Source organism: Biomphalaria glabrata, chromosome 12 (genome assembly GCF_947242115.1).
Source record: "Biomphalaria glabrata chromosome 12, xgBioGlab47.1, whole genome shotgun sequence".
In the NCBI taxonomy this organism is placed as follows: domain Eukaryota; kingdom Metazoa; phylum Mollusca; class Gastropoda; family Planorbidae; genus Biomphalaria; species Biomphalaria glabrata.
Window position 1 is genome coordinate 11,519,917 of NC_074722.1, and position 17,535 is coordinate 11,537,451.

At 36.1% G+C, this 17,535-nt stretch overlaps 1 protein-coding gene across 1 annotated transcript; it reads right to left on the bottom strand.

The window, feature by feature from the left end:
• Positions 1-2,567: 2,567 nt before the first annotated feature.
• On the bottom strand, positions 2,568-13,436 carry LOC129922123 (uncharacterized). The gene is made up of 3 exons (XM_056006765.1): positions 13,287-13,436; positions 5,967-6,682; positions 2,568-2,725 (listed from the first exon to the last, which is right to left on the bottom strand). The coding sequence occupies exons 1-3, from the start codon at positions 13,412-13,414 to the stop codon at positions 2,568-2,570; spliced, it is 1,002 nt and encodes a 333-aa protein (XP_055862740.1). The 5' UTR covers positions 13,415-13,436.
• Between the last annotated feature and the right edge of the window lie 4,099 nt (positions 13,437-17,535).

Here is a 17,535-nt window from a genome sequence, read left to right on the forward strand (position 1 = left end):
AACCCTAGCCATAAACTTTAAAAGTATTAACAACAAATCAGCAGACTTTTTATTAGCAAGTGAGAAGCCAGACTTAATTTCAGGGACAGAAACTTGGCTAAACCCTGAAATTTATAATGCAGAAATTTTCAATAGTAATTATGAAATTTTAAGAAAAGATAGTAATAATAATAATGACAATCTTTATTGTCCGTAAGGAAATTTGTCTTACAATTTGTGCAATACACCAAAATAAAACATTGTAACTTTTAAAACAAAATTAACATTCACACCTGACTCACTAATAATTTACATATGTGAAAAGTTTAAATCTGATTGTTTCTATTTAATGATTTGATTGTCAGGGGAACAAGAGATACGACATATAACCAAGGAAGAGTTCTTTTAACAATAAAAAAAAACATTAGTAGCAGAGGAAATTACTTTACCAAACTCAAATAATATAGAAGCAACATTTTGTAAAATTAACGCCGTCTCAACATCCCTAATAATAGGTAGCTTCTACAGACCACCAAATTCTAGCTTAGAGTATATGCAGGAATTATGCAATGCAATCAACTTACATTACTTAAAGATTATGGATGACTTCGACCTCCCCGATATTAATTGGAAGTCATTAACAATAGACTACCATCAAAACCTTAAGAATATTTGTTAACTATTCATAGAAACAATACACAAATTAAATTTAGATATATTGTTAAAAACAAACAACTTGACAGAAAGACAGGGAAAGAACGAATAAATAAAGTAATATCTGAAAACAACAATACAAACTTATGGTCATACATTTTAAAAAAATGGAAACAACAGAAGTATTACCATTAAAAGACGAAGATAACTTACCACATAACGATAATGCTAACATTCTCAATAAATATTTGGCATTAGCATTCTTAGCCCCAGGAGACAAAGACATGTTAATAAATTTAAACCAAGTAGAAAACATAAGAGATATAAATGTACAAGAAAAGGGAATCCAAAAACTATCAGTTAGCATAAAATCAAATAAAGCTTCTAGATCTGATGATATTTCAGGCTTCACTAAATAAGGGCAGGGTACCTGGGGACTGGAGGGAAGCTAATGCAACTCGCCTATTTAAAAAAGGAGAAAAATCTGATCCAGGGAACTACAGACCAGTACAACTTGCCAGCATTACATGTAAAATACTAGAACACATAATATGTGGCAATATCATAAACCACTTAGACCAACATAATGTCCTTTAAAATGTAGGTCATGTGAAATTCAAATAATAAGATTAATTGATGATTTTTCAAAGTTAGATAATGGTGAAATGATGCAATTTCATTAGACTTCTAAGACATTCGACTCACCACCATAGCCCGCTTTAAAAATGAGATACTTTGCATTAATGGCTAATTACATCAATGGATTCAGGATTTTATAATAGGAATGACTCCAAATCAACACCAACAATAATAAACTCAGGTGTACCTAAAGGAACAGTCTTAGGCCCACTACTGATTCTAATTTACATAAATGAACTAACAAATTGTATTAGTTCAGGAATAAAAGTCAGATTATATGCAGACGATTGCAATGATATATAGAACAATAAAAACAACAAAAGATTCTGAAATTTTGCATAAAGAATAAGACGAATTACAGAAATGGGAATCAAATTGAAAAATGCCAGTTATTAAGAGTAACAAAAGCTAAACTAAATAAAAACTACTTACTTTATTCATAGTAAACCAGTCACACAGACTAAAAACTCTAAATATCCTGGCATAATAATAAACTAAAAGTTATATTGATGAAATTATTTGTAAAAAATCAAGTAAAAAATTAGCGTTTATTAAAAGAAATTTTTACAAATCAATCAAAAACATAAAACTAAAATGCTATTTAACCTTTCTTAAGCAAATATATGCATCCTCGGTTTGGGATCAATCAACTCAAGAAAACATAAAGAAACTAGAACAAACTCAAAATAGAGAAGTGAGATTTATAACAAACGGATATTCCATTTTGATTAGAGTAACAGCATTAGTAAAATCACTAAACTTAGAAACAATGCAGGACAGAAGAATAACAAGTAAAGTAGTTATATTACATAAAACACTAAATCTTATTTTATCGTTGTATGTGTCATTATGATATTGTCCAGGACTTGGGTACATTTAGCATGAAAATGAGTCTTTGACAGCGGCGTAGCTATGGATTTGGAACTTAACCTATTTAGAGGCCCCTGCATTTTGACATTCGACATCATGACATGAGGTAATGACGTAATATTGAATGTAAATACAATTTCTGACACTCTTTTTTTTTTTTTTGGGGGGGGGGTCTACCCATTTAAGTGGAGGCCTGTGTGATTTTCGCTTTTGGACCCCCTACTCCATCCCTAGCTACACCACTGTGTATGGGAGATTGAAAAAAAAAATTAAAATAGAATCACGTTCAAGGGCCAGGACTGAATACACTCTTGTAACTCTCTGGGTGAACTATTTTGAGCCATTTCCCTCAATGAAACACTACATTGCAAAAACATAGACTTTTAACAATCAAATCTACGCTCATTACGTTTGCGTTAAAATTCTTATTCTGTAACTTCCACCACGGTGTTACTGCTTGTGCTAGCCATGTCAATGTTGGTTTCTCTTTCATTCACATATCGTACTGTGTCATTGCCAGCTATGGAAATGCTGGTTTCATTAGCTCTGGTATCATCGGGGCTATTGTTGGAAGGTGTGTTATCTAAGGAAAAGGCAAAAAAAAAAAAAATAATAATTTATAAATACTGTTGTAAATGAAATTTAACCATTAAAAATATATGAAAATTGGTTATGATATAAGAAAAATTATTTTATAAACAAATGTATACATACGTACTCAAATTGTTATTCTAAAAAATTCACCCCTTCCCGAATCCGCCAGTGGATCTACATTTAGATCAACATAATAACATCTTATCGCGATCCTAGCATGCATAATCTAATAAGAATGAGAAATTAATAGTTTTATAAATTAAACAAGCTAGGTATTTGAAATAATGATTACTATTCTATATCTATGCTCCATTTTTAGCCTATATCTGTAGAAGTTACTGTCGCTAACTAATGGTGTAGAGCCATACTATTTAAAGCGTATTAGATCTAGACTTGCGGCTAAGCTGAATGTGCTTATACAAATCTTTAAAAAAAAAATGTTTCCATGTTTATTTTAGTTAACTAATAAATGGAAAAATATTTAATAATGAGTCGTTAATAGTTTTTTGTTTGTTACCTTACGTAAAAAAAAATCCAATATTGGAACACTAATGAAGAAATTCTTTTATCAAGCAAGTGCATGGGCGTAGCCAGGGGGGGGGTTTGGGGTTCAAACCCCCCCCCCGAAATGAAATCCCCCCCCCGAAGGGGGGGAGTCGGAATTTAGTGACTGATTTTTTGCTTTGATTTTGTTTATTTTAGGTGAGATTTAATACTAAACCATCACTTGCCCCAGCACAACCAAAAGGGTTTTGAGTTTAAAACCCCCTACCAGGGGGTTTTGAGTTTAAAACCCCTACCAGGAGGTTTCGAGTTTAAAAACCCCTACTGGGGGGGGGGGGGTTCGAGTTTAAAACCCCTACCAGAGGGGTACGAGTTTAAAAAAAACCTACTAGGGGTTTTGAGTTTAAAACCCCCTACCAGGGGTTTTGAGTTTTAAACCCCCTACCTGGGGTTTTTGCAGTTAACTCCCCCTCTTCTATAAAACAAAACAAAAAAAAAATGCAAACGAAAATCCCCTAATTCCAAGAGCACAGTTAAGGAAGATTTTGATTTTAAAACCCCGTCTAAAATTTACGATAAACCCCCTCTTTAATATAAAAAAAAAAGCAGCTAATTACTCACTCAAAATGTTATGAGCGTGGCTAAATTGTTTTGACTCAGTTTTGAGTTTAAACCCCACTTCAGCGGGGTTTGAAGGTAAAAAATATCTCTTTAATAATAATAAAAAAGCAAATTATACACTAAAAATGTTATGAGTGTAGTCAAAGGGGTTTTGAGTTTAAACTCCCCTCCAGTGGGGTTTGAGGATAAATTTAAATACATCTTCAGTGTAAGAAAAAAAAGCAAATTACGCACTCAAAATGCTATGAACGTTGCCGAAAGGGGTTTTGAGTTTAAACTCCCATTCAGAGGGGTTTGGTGCTAAAAATACATCTTCAATATAAAAAAAAGCAAATTACACACTAAAATTATTTGAGCGTAGCCAACCCATCGGGGGTTTTGAGTTTAAACACATCTTCTACAGATGGCTTTTTTTTTAAAGTTTAAAACCCCTCCAGATGGTTTTGAGTTTAAGATCCCCCTACAGAGCATTTTGAGGTGGAAAACCTCCACAGAAGATTTTGACGTTAAAACTTCTCTTTTCGATATAAAATCTAAAGCAAACTACAGTCACTTAATTCCAAGAGCGTATTCAAGAGAGGTTACACATTTTTACCAGTGGCAGGGCTCCAGTAATAAACTGCAGTGAATAGTCATCTACCGAAATCGAAAAACACTAAATGTAGCTCAACAAAAATGGCAAAGACAGATTTTAGGAGTCAGTTATAGAGATCGGGTCTAAATCAAGGAAATCCTAGGCCGAAATGGGAGTCGACCCCTTAGTAAGATTGTGAGAGAACGACGCATGAGGTTTGCGGGACATGTTCTCCGACAAAATGAATTAAGCATAAGAAGAGTTGCAATGATATCCTAGTACAACTTGACGCCACTCATTCATGGAGGTCCTCATAGTAGGTGGGAAGAGGCTTCAGACATTACCAGTGACAGATTTTAATGGAAACAGCTTGACGTCAAATGCTCCGAACGGCGTAGGAGGGTCTAAGTCAGTAAGAATATCACATTAGAATTTTGAAATAAAACTTTTTAATAGCAGGAAAATGCAGTGTAGATACCTCAGAATATGCATTTTGTTGGCTTTCAATACCAGAAATAGTGCTTGGCGGCGGGGCTTCGCCCCGCGCTGGAGGAGCTCCTAGTGCTCCCCCAGACCCCTTTGCTAGTAATGGCGGGATGTCTACAATTTTATGAAAACAGCTTGATGGCAAATGCGCCGAACGACGAGGGAGGGTCTAAGTCAGTAAGAATAACTTATTAGGTTTTTGAAATAGAACTTTTTAATAGCAGGAAAATGCACTGTAGATACCTCAGAATATGCATTTTGTTGGTTTTCAATATCAGAAATAGTGCTTGGCGTCGGGGCTTCGCCCCGCGCTGGAGGAGCTCCTAGTGCTCCCCCAGACCCCTTTGCTAGTAATGTCCGAGAATCTACAATTTTTCCACTAACTCATGGAAGAACCTATTCTAGGGCACAATAAACATCTTCCGAAAGAATGAAGTGTCAAAATGTAATAAAGATTTTGTACGCACACACATAAATAGATAAAAAAAAATTTTCGCCGGGGGGGGGGGGGGGGGGACGGGGGGGGGGGAATTCACCCCCCCCCCCCAAACACCCCCCCCCCCCGAAAAAAAATCCTGGCTACGCCCATGAGCAAGTGTTTCACCTAAAATAAGGACTCACTTCCCCTGCTTTTAAATTTAGAAATTATGGTTTTATTAAAAGAAAAACGGCTTACAAATCTGATTTTAAAAACAAAACAGTTTGTTTCCAGAACATAAAAAGTAGACGTTGCACCACACACTGCACACCATCGTAAAAAAAAAACACGAGTTTTTTAATATGTTTTATATTTTTATTTTTAGAACAACACGTGACAGATGGACGGACGGATATACAGACAGTCCTCACAAAACTAATGGTAGCTAATCCCTTTTCGAAGGTTGCTAAAAATTTAAATAAAATTAATATTGAAAAGCGTTTAATAACTAAAACGTTTGTGCAAGCAAAATGTTTCTTCTTAATTCTCTTAAACGTGCAAACTTCTTTATAACTTCTCCAAGGAACATAACTTGATTTTTTTTTGTAATCAAATGGGCTTACTTACCCGAGTTTGATGCTCTGTGTTCATTGGTTAACACGTTTTCTCTTGAAAATTGAATAGGCTCTAAATATTCATGAATCGAATAATTAATCGATTCATAATGTGTAGATTCATTTTCTATTGTGTTTACTGTAAGCCTACTAGGTGCTTGTTGTCTGTTTTGTTCTCCATTTGGCAAAGGCATTGGAGGCCTACTTTGGTTTATTGTAAGTATTTGTCTTTTTTTCATTTTAAAGCAAAGTATAATTATAACCAATGCCAAAATAAGAATGACTACAGAAGCGCCGACGGAAACTCCGATGATCACTTCGCTAGCAGGTTGGTCAGCAGGTTTGTCAGCAGGTTTTTCTGCAACAGGCTCTTGCTTAGAGCAAAAGGAGACACAACTGAACAAATTTCTAATCGTCTCCGAAAATACTTTTATTGAAACAGTTTTAGTTCCAGACCATAGAAGATTCACAGTTCCTATGGTGCACGTATTTGCTTTTGCTACCAATGCTACGTTACTACACCTTTCATTCTGAGAAGAGCATTCTGGTATTCTAGATATAGCTTTTAGTCTGTAACAGGTAAAACCTTCTGCATCATGAAAACAAAAGTATGTGTTGTCATAATGGTAAGACACGTTGACATCTTGTATTATTTCTTGGATGACACTCATACCGTTCACTGGTATTTTGCACAAAGTGTTTATATTCGTACAAATACAACTATGGAATCTGTAAAGAAAGACAAAGTTAATCAAGATTACAAAAGGTTTAACAAAACTTATAAGCGGCCCATCATCCACAGATAAAGAAAGCAATACAGATAAGAAAGCTTTGTCGCTATTTCCAGCAAGAAATAGCTGATGCTTGATGTTCGGACAAACTACAACAACAAGTCTACATTTTCCTAAACAATTTACAAAATGAATGTAATTTCTTTTTGGATGAAGTGCATCTTTTTGGTTAAGCGTCTGTGGTTTAATCTTTAAATTGACTCGAGTCATACACACTTGGCTATATACTGAGTCATTCGAGTCATACACTCTTGGATCTCAACTTAGTCATTCGAGTCACACACTGTTGACTCTCAACTGAGTAATTCGAGTCATACACTCTTGGATTTCAACTGAGTCTTTCGAGTCATACACTCTTTTCTTTCAACTTGGTCATTTGAGTCCTACACTCTTGGCATTCAACCGATTCATATACACTTGCTTTTTAAGTGAGTCATTCGAGACAAAGATTCTGGTCTCACAACTGAGTCATTCCAGTCATACACTCTTGTCTCTCACTTAAGTCAATCTATTCATACACTCTTGCCACTTCACTGAGTCATTTATTTTTTACTCTTTACTGAGTCATCCAAGTCATACAATATTACCTATCAACTGAATCATTAAAGTCAAACACTCTTACCTTTTAACTGAGTCATTTGAGTCATATACTCTTGCATTTCATCTCAAACTTTTGAGTCTCCATCTGAACCTTTTGAGTCATACACTTTTGATTCTTAACTGAGTCATTAAATATTGCCACTTAACTGAGTCATACAATCTTGTCTTCTAACTGAGTCATACATTCTTGCCTTTTAACTGAGTCATACAATCTTGCCTTTTAACTGAGTCATACATTCTTGCCTTTTAACTGAGTCATACAATCTTGCCTTTTAACTGAGTCATACAATCTTGCCTCTTAACTGAATCCTAACTTTTGACTCTTAGTTATTCGAGTCACACAATCTTGCCTTTTAACTGAGTCATACAATCTTGCCTTTTAACTGAGTCATACAATCTTGCCTCTTAACTGAATCCTAACTTTTGACTCTTAGTTATTCGAGTCACACAATCTTGCCTTTTAACTGAGTCATACAATCTTGCCTTTTAACTGAGTCATACAATCTTACCTTTTAACTGAGTCATACAATCTTGCCTCTTAACTGAATAATAACTCTTGCCTCTTAGTTATTCGAGTCACACAATCTTGCCTTTTAACTGAGTCATACAATCTTGCCTTTTAACTGAATCATAACTCTTGCCTCTTAATTTTTGGAGTCATACAATCTTGTCTCTTAACTGAGTCATTCTCTAAACAAAAATAATACAACCGTAACCAGAAACATGTGTACTTCAGTCTAGTTCATAGAATCATAATTATTTAAATGTAATAATTAATTAAGAGATTTCACGTGCTATAACATTGTATGAACAATATTCAAGGTCAGAGAATTGAAGAAGTCAGAGAGAGAGAGAGAGAGAGAGAGAGAAAGATACAGTCGTAGAGAAAGTCAATTAAAAGATGAAGTTATAATTTGAGAAAGGACTGTGTGACCGAGGTGCTCCCCGTAAGCGCTAAAAACATCAGCTCAGGAGCCATTTTGCCCTCTTTGGCATAGAGGAAAATAGTTGGCAGCAGATGGCTTTTGAAAGAGACAGTTGGAGAGCTCTCACAAAAGCCTCGGGAGCGAAATTTTATACCCAAGCAAAGCCTTTATTGAAGACAGAGGCAGTAGATAGAAAACGTAGACCGCTGGTGGACAAAAGCTTTGTTTGCACGAGATGCAGGTATGCCAAAGGCAGTCTTTTTTTGGTGAACTAAAAAGTGGTCGACGAAACAGAGGCGCCCCACTGTAACGCTTCAAAGACCAGCTTAGGCGTCAACTTTCCTTGGCTGACATAGAAGAGAGCACCTGGCTGCATGCGGCGTCGGAACGACACAACTGGAGGTCACTCACAAAGGCCGCAGGATACACATTTGAGACCAAAAGAAAATCTGCTGCCGAGGACAAACGCAGAAGGCGAAAAGAAAATCTAAATCGACCACCTGCGGACAATGGTTATGCTTGCCCTGGAGTGGCAAAATATGTAGGTCACAGGGGGGGCTGCGAACCCACGGGAAATACTGCATTCTTCACTGATCTTCGGACTTGAAGACAAGTCTTATTATTTATTAGTTTGTGTTAGAGAAAGTTAAGTTGGATATTGAAGATATTATACTATTCATGTTCATATTTTGTTCTATGTTTTTGTGGACCATATTGTTGTTGATGTTTATTCTTTCACACCTACAAGAGTGTATCTTCTGTATGTACAAATAACTGTTTGTACGTAGCATCCGGATAGTGTTTATATTGTTGCAAGAGTTAATTAGGGGTAGAGCGCATGACTTCCAAACCAGAGGGATCTCAACTTGGGTTCGAATCCTGTTTAAGACTGAGATTTTGAATTTCAGGATTTTTAGGACGCCCCTGATACAACCCAATTTTCATGAGTACCAGACATATATTTGAAAAAATAAAGGCGATCGGTCGTTGTGCTGTCCTTTTACACCCTAGTAAATCATTGACCATAGAAACAGATGACTTTTACACCATCTACCCTATAGATTGCAAGTATTGAAAGGGGTGATATTTGCAGTATTGGCTCGGTTACAGTTATTTTGACGGACTTTAGCTAGTGGTTGTTTAAGACTCTGCTTATAGACCTGGAACGCCCAAAAATTTAAAATAAAATAAATTGTGTTTAATATAAGACCAGGGAAGTGAAATATTTGGAGTAGATACATTCATTCACGAAGGCCGCGGGATACACATTTGAGACCAAAAGAAAATGTGCTGCCGAGGACAAACGCAGACGGAGAAAAGATGTGGCAAAATATGTAGGTCACAGCTGGGGCTGCGCAGCCACGGGAAATACTGCATTCCTCACTAATCTTCGGACTCGAAGACAAGCTTATCATTACAATGGTTAATAGAAGGCAGGAAAGTCGCTGGCTCACCCCTGATGTATGCAAAGGCGACAAGAATCTCTCTGAAATAGACTCTAACAGCTGGGAAACAGAGACACAGATCCAATTGTAGAGCAAGCATAAAGGAAAGGTCCTGAATTGCAGATGGCTTACACACAAAGAATAGAAAGAAGGGTGAAAGTGCCACTGCACCCGGTGATTACAGATGCACAACCATGTGACCACAGCTGTGTATCAAGGATTGATACGAGAAGTTGCAAAGGGAAAAGACGAAAATTGACACGGACAATGTTTGAACACCAAAATGGTATTCTTTGATTAAGTCTCAGAGGTTTGCTCTTAAATTAAGAGAAGAACATCATGCAACATAGCCTGAAGTATCGCCAAATCTTTAGTATGAAATTCATCTTTCTAATTATATTCTCCCAGGTGGGATTTATTTCACTTATGGGTGATTATTATATAATACGTTTTGTTTTCATTGTTAAGATTTGCTACAAAACTTAGATCAACTCACTCTGTCTAGTAAAAAGTTTGTACACGCCATTTCTCCTAAACCCAATCTCAGATCAAGCTGAAATTTTGCACAATTTTACCTGACAATACAAGAAATAATAAAACGAAATTAATCAATTAGTTAATTTACTATTGATAATTAATTATTTTGCTTGGTATATCGAACAACGGGAAAAAATTTTACTAGACTGATGATGTGGTATAAGTTGAATGAGTCCCATTGATTGTTTGTAGAAATAAAAGTCTGTAATAACTATAAAACCTATTTTCATAAGCTTCTCTCTGGCACAGTGCTTGCCGTATTTAGGGCCGCTCACTTTTTTATATTTTTATTACAAACCCATTTAAAAAGCGATCACCCAGATACAAGCAGACACAAAAACATGTATGTTATCACCCCAACCGAATCATTAAATACAATGTAACAAATATAAACGTTTCACATGCAAATTTTGAGTCTAGTGTGAATGTGTATTCTAAAGGTCTTCTAAAGGTCATGTTTTGTTTGGTATAATGCACAATATGTAAGGCAAATTACCTTATGGATAATGAAGATAATTATTATTGTGTTAGAAACGAACGACTATTCATTCTCTGGCGCTGTCAGGGTCGAGTTTCACTAAAGAAAAACAAAATTCACTGTATTCCCTTTATCAGTGTCCACTGAGGAATTTTCTGATGATGTGGCAGGTCTGCAGCAGTACCGCCCTCTGACAGGCAACGATAGTCTTCTTAGGAATGTTAAGGGTCAGTTGTCATTATCCCATTGGTTGATATAATAATAATTATTATTATTATAATCCCTTCATGATCCTCCCTACCCGGGTACTATATGTGATCAACCGTCACACACGGTCAAGTGTTGGGTACCGGAGAGTTAGGGGACTTGTGGGAAGTCAGGAGTGTGTTGTAAACAAGAAGGAAGTCATCTAGTGGAGTGGTTCTGTATATAATGTTAGCCTTGTATACAGGGGCGTAACAAGGTTTTTTTTCAGATGGGGGAGGGAGGGTTTGGGAGGGGGATTTTTTCTCTCCCCCCCCCCGGTAAAAATAAATTTTATATATATAAAATAAAAGTATTTTTTTAACAAATTCAAAGCCCATTTAGCTACGCTCATAGAATTTGGTGTGAGTAGTTTGCTTTAGAATAATATTGAAGAGAGGGTTTTCAACCTGAAAAGCCTCTGAAGGGAGGATTCTAAAACCATCTGGAGGGTTTTTTAAAATAAAGCCCTCTGGAGGAGGGGGGTTTAAACTCATAATCTTCTTGGCATAGCTACGCTCAAAGAATTTTAGTGCATAATTTATTTTTTATTGTAGTATTTTTTAGCATCGAACCCTGCAGAAGGAGGGGGGGGTGTTAAAGTCAAAACCCCTTTGGCATCGCTCATAGCATTTTGAGTGCGTAATTTGCATTTTTTTTATGACTGAAGATGTATTTCTTAGCTTCAAACCCCGCTGAATGGGCTGTTTAAACTCAAAACCCCTTTGTCTACTTTCATAGTATTTTTGAGTGTGTACTTTGCTTTGTTATACTGAAGAGGGGGGGGGGGTATCGTAAATTTTGGAGTGGGTTTTAAAATCTAAATCTTCCTTATCTATGCTCTTGGAACTTGGGGATTGTCGTTTGCATTGGTTTTTTTTTTGTTTTATTGAAGAGGGGGGTTTAACTTCAAAACCCACTGGTAGGGGGTTTAAATTTAAAACCCCCTTGGCTTTGCTGTGGCAAAATATGGTTTAGTATTAAAATCTCACCTAAAATAAACAAAATCAAAGCAAAAAATGAGTCACTTAATTCCGACTCGAGGGGGGGGGGTTACGCCAATGCTTGTATATATGTTACGTTGAAATGCTTCACAATTAAAGGCACTTTAGACTTAAAGGGACGTGTTTCTTCACATACTTCCTTCATGATCCTCCCTACCCCTTTCACATCTAGAGTCCAAACAAGTGATGGGATCAGAGCGTAGTGAGACAAGTGATGGGATCAGAGCGTAGTGAGACAAGTGATGGGATCAGAGCGTAGTGAGACAAGTGATGGGATCAGAGCGTAGTGAGACAAGTGATGGGATCATAGCGTAGTGAGACAAGTGATGGGATCAGAGCGTAGTGAGACAAGTGATGGGATCAGAGCGTAGTGAGACAAGTGATGGGATCAGAGCGTAGTGAGACAAGTGATGGGATCAGAGCGTAGTGAGACAAGTGATGGGATCAGAGCGTAGTGAGACAAGTGATGGGATCAGAGCGTAGTGAGACAAGTGATGGGATCAGAGCGTAGTGAGACAAGTGATGGGATCATAGCGTAGTGAGACAAGTGATGGGATCAGAGCGTAGTGAGACAAGTGATGGGATCATAGCGTAGTGAGACAAGTGATGGGATCAGAGCGTAGTGAGACAAGTGATGGGATCATAGCGTAGTGAGACAAGTGATGGGATCAGAGCGTAGTGAGACAAGTGATGGGATCAGAGCGTAGTGAGACAAGTGATGGGATCATAGCGTAGTGAGACAAGTGATGGGATCATAGCGTAGTGAGACAAGTGATGGGATCAGAGCGTAGTGAGACAAGTGATGGGATCAGAGCGTAGTGAGACAAGTGATGGGATCAGAGCGTAGTGAGACAAGTGATGGGATCAGAGCGTAGTGAGACAAGTGATGGGATCAGAGCGTAGTGAGACAAGTGATGGGATCATAGCGTAGTGAGACAAGTGATGGGATCAGAGCGTAGTGAGACAAGTGATGGGATCAGAGCGTAGTGAGACAAGTGATGGGATCAGAGCGTAGTGAGACAAGTGATGGGATCAGAGCGTAGTGAGACAAGTGATGGGATCAGAGCGTAGTGAGACAAGTGATGGGATCAGAGCGTAGTGAGACAAGTGATGGGATCAGAGCGTAGTGAGACAAGTAATGTAATTTCAATGTTACTCAAAATCATACCCAATTAGTTTTAAATTTATCTCATTTTGTTTTTGTAAATGTACAAGGTATCTATAATTTAAGCGCTATACCCCATTATATATTTACCTTCTACTTTATTTACCTCCTACGATATTTACCACCTACTATATAAACACTTACTGTCGTATGAGTGGTTCGTCCAGTATGACCGCATTAGTATCGCCTCCTTCGGTAATCTCCATAATGAGATCTGCTCCTTCACATGCTGTTATTGCAGTCCAAATCAAGATTAATTCTTTTATCATCATCCTCTCGGTTGATCAAGATACATTCCCCCTGTAAAAATATTACAGTAAACGTTTATTACAGACTAGTAGGCGCTGTGGCTGAGTGGTAAAGCACTTGGCTTCCGAACTGATGGGTCCCGTGATCGAATCCTGGTGAAGACTGGGATTTTTAATTTCCGAATCTTTAGGGCATTTCTGACATTTCTATAAGAAAAGTAAAGGTGGTTAGCCACAGAACACCGTGGTTATCCGTGGGCCACAGAATTAGTTTACATTATCTTCTGTATGATATGTTTTCTTAATATCATTCAAAACATAAATGCAATACAAACGTTCAAAAATTTAAAAAATTCCGGTCGCTTATAATATGCAAAAATTGTAGAGCAGAAAAAAATTAATTGAAAAAGAATATAAAGTAAATTAAAAAAAAAAAAAAAGATACATCAGGATAATTAAATACCACAAACATATTATACATAATGCTAATCTATCCTTAGTTTCGTACATTTTCTAAATAAAAACAAAGTTAGTTAATTACGACTAATTGATTTACCAAATGTTTGATTTGATCTTTTTTTTTCATTAATTCATGTGTTTATTCATGAGATTATATGCAAAACTTGATAGCAAACGGATGGGTAGAAATGGTCTAAAATCGATCGCTAACATCTAAACACAAGAGTAAAAGCCAAAGTGAGGTAGTATAAGCGTTTTAATAGGGAGTTGTAATAATGAAAAAAGATCAAATCAAACAGTTTGACCAAACACGAAAACGACAGGATTTGTATTGGATAATTGATGTATTCTTATTAACCGATTTTACTTCATTGAGAAACCCGGTTCATTAGATCCTTCCTTAGCTAAATCCGTAAAACCCACCTTGAAAATTGCCCTCGATTGATTCACTTACCTATATTGCATGCTAGTCAGACACAACTACTGTTTGTTTCCTGTTCAATTCAAAGTCTCATGGATGAAACGTGTAGAAGACCTAAAAGCCTTGTCTCATTTCTGGCTTTTGTTATACTGAACTCATCTGCATTTGGTCTTCTATCTAAAGAGATATAGATCTGTAAAGAAAGAAAATGTAATCCGCTTAATACCATATAATAAATTATTGAGCATCATTATATGGATATCTCATTTACAAATGAGATCAAAACTGAGGCTGTCCATATTAGTACGATGTGAATTATATTTCCCCTCCTTAACGTAGAAAGACCCTCAATACAAATGTAGTCTTATTATGGGTAAGGCAACATTTCCAAAGTCTGGCTCCACTTCTTTACACACACACACACTTCACTTTAAAATTATAATTCTTTCTTTAGTGGAGAGAGCTGGGAGGGTAGCCGCCCCTAGCTCCTGTGCGTAGGGACGTCTAAATCGGTAACTAAAAACTACATGCGCTGCGTGGTGACTGAGTGGTAAAATGCTTAGCTTCCGAGTTGAGGGGCTTCGAGTTCGAATCTCGACTCAAGCATGGATTTTCAGCTTCGTTATTTTAGGATGCCATAGATTTCACTCAACTATAAAGGGATTTGACATTAGTTGGGTAAGGTAAATACTGTCGTTGTGACATGGCACCCTCGTTAACCGTCGTTCATAGTAACAGATGACCTTTAAATCACCGGCAAGGTGTGAAAGAGATGCAAACACTTTATAAAATATTAACTTATTTAAGCTATTTAATATCTTCGATGAGACAGGGGTGTTTGTTCGACTGACTTAACTTTGTTTTTCTTCGTTTAAGTCATGGAAACGCTAAGAACTAGTCAGAGCTGCCACCACAATTTTAAAATGAGTTTACTCCTCTTTTGGAATTTACAGTAGAACATCAACAAATCAGTGGCATTGAACTCATGTTATCTCTCATCGAGACCAAACGTTGATGGTCTTTAGATATCTAGACAGTGTTTCTAGTAAAATAATGCTTTAACCAAGGAATGGTTTTACGGATTTTATGCTAAAGATGCATCTCTCAATATCAGACAAAAAATTCTTATCTTATTTTCATTAATAAACTGTAGATCAAACTAGCATAATGATACTGCCTTGGTGTCAGACAACATACCAAATTTCAACACAGAAATAAAGAAAAAAAAGCGTTTGTAATAAGTCAACAATTAATGTTTAAATTTAGGAGTAGTTACTGAAGCCAAATAAGGTTTAATCGTTGGAACATTTTTTTTATATTCGAACACACAAGCTTCTCTTTCTCACAGTCAACATCAAGATTGATTGTTTTTCCAGTAAGAAAAGCGCAGACCTGTATCACTGACATCAATTGTTTCAAAATATTTAGAAAAACTAGTTAAAATGTTTTTTAATCAATGGCATTTCAAATAAGTTAGACCCATTATAATTCTCATACTAAAAGGAACAAAGTGAAAATGATGCTTTACTAAACATTTTAAATTCTATTTACAAACACCTAGATTCACACAGCACTTATGCAAGAATGTTGTTTAGTGATTTCTCATCCGCTTTCAACACAATCCAAATCATAGCCTTATTGAAACAATGGTAGCAATGAAGATTTATATCTATATATATATAATATAATATACATAATTCAATGGGCTAATGAATTCTTGACACTGAGACCTCAGAGAGTTAGAGTTAACAGCACAGTATCTAACATACGTATTGTTAATACAAAAAGGGACGTAACATTGCTATTGTGTTACATTCTATATACCAATAATTTTCAAGCAGGTCGTCCTTTTGTTCCTTAACAAAGTTTTCAGCTGACGTGCGCCTCTTCTTGCCCTGCTTTCAGAGAGCGCGGACGTTAAATTGTTATTTAAGAGAAAAAAAAACGAGATTAAAAAATACTGTCATGGCAATTTAATTTTTTAATACTGAATGTCAAAAAAAAAAAAATGATTATCAACTACAGAAAGGAAAAGAAAAAAAAATGTTTCAGTAGCTTGAGAGAGAGCATAGAAATAGTTCAAAGCTTTAAGTACCTTGGAACTGTGTTAGACAATACATTAAATTTTATGGAAAACACAGATTACATCAGCATAAAAAGTAACAGAGATTAAAGCTACTTAGAAAAATGTCCTCCTTTAATGTTAGCGAATGGACATTGTTAATGTTTTACCAAGCTTACATCTGTTGTAGTTTAAGTTTCTGGTATGACAATCTAAACATAAAATACAAATAAACGTTATAAAATTGTAAATGCTGCAAGTAAAATATTAGGCAACAAACAAAACGCAACTTGGTCACCTATTTGATAAAAACATGACTAAGAAAGTTATAAAGATTTAAAGCATAAAATAATCACCCTCCTCTTCATGATTTGAACATTTGACCATCACTAGGAAGATCTAAGACATCGATCACAAACAACAAATAGACACAAAAACTCTTTTGTTTCTTTGGCAACGTACTTGAACTCGTGTACTTTCTTCTAAGGCAAAGGCCAGACAGCGAGAAAGTTTTGAGCAAGTGGATATGCGTTATTAACCAAAGTAAATTCCTTATTTGTTCCCCTTCGTACTGTTCTCACAAGATCAAATATTAGGTCACATCTGCATTTAAAGTGCATTTAAGAATGGTGGCTGTTATCAAAATTTGAAAACAGCAGAGCTCACATTCAGTCATCGCTTGGAGAAAACTAGAAATTAGTCTGAGTGTTAAGAGCACCATTCGCAGCAATGCTCTAGATTTATTTTTTTAAAGGACAAAATGGAAAGAGACTCTTGGATATCTTTTATATTTATTTTCTCTCAAATCACAATCTGGCAATCATGGGCACCACGAACAGGTGGAAGAAAAATTGAAAGAAAAAAGATGAATTAAAATTATTGAAGTTAGTGAAATTACTTTGTAAACAAACTAACACAAATAGAAACGCATTTATTGTAATTTCAAATAGTGTTATGACACGATTAGAAATTAGGCACGAAAAGTTATTTGTTTCCTAAAAAGGGAAAGGATTTGACTTAGAGACAATCACGTGACTAGTAAAAACAAAACGAGGTTTTTAGGAAGGATAGCTTGAGGACACTCAACGTTTCCCTTCATAATTATTAAACTTGTAATCGACATCATTCATCGTTGAGAACCTTTGTATTGTTGGCCTTTCGCCTTGTGTTCTTACGTTGAGTATCACCTCCATTTCAAACCTA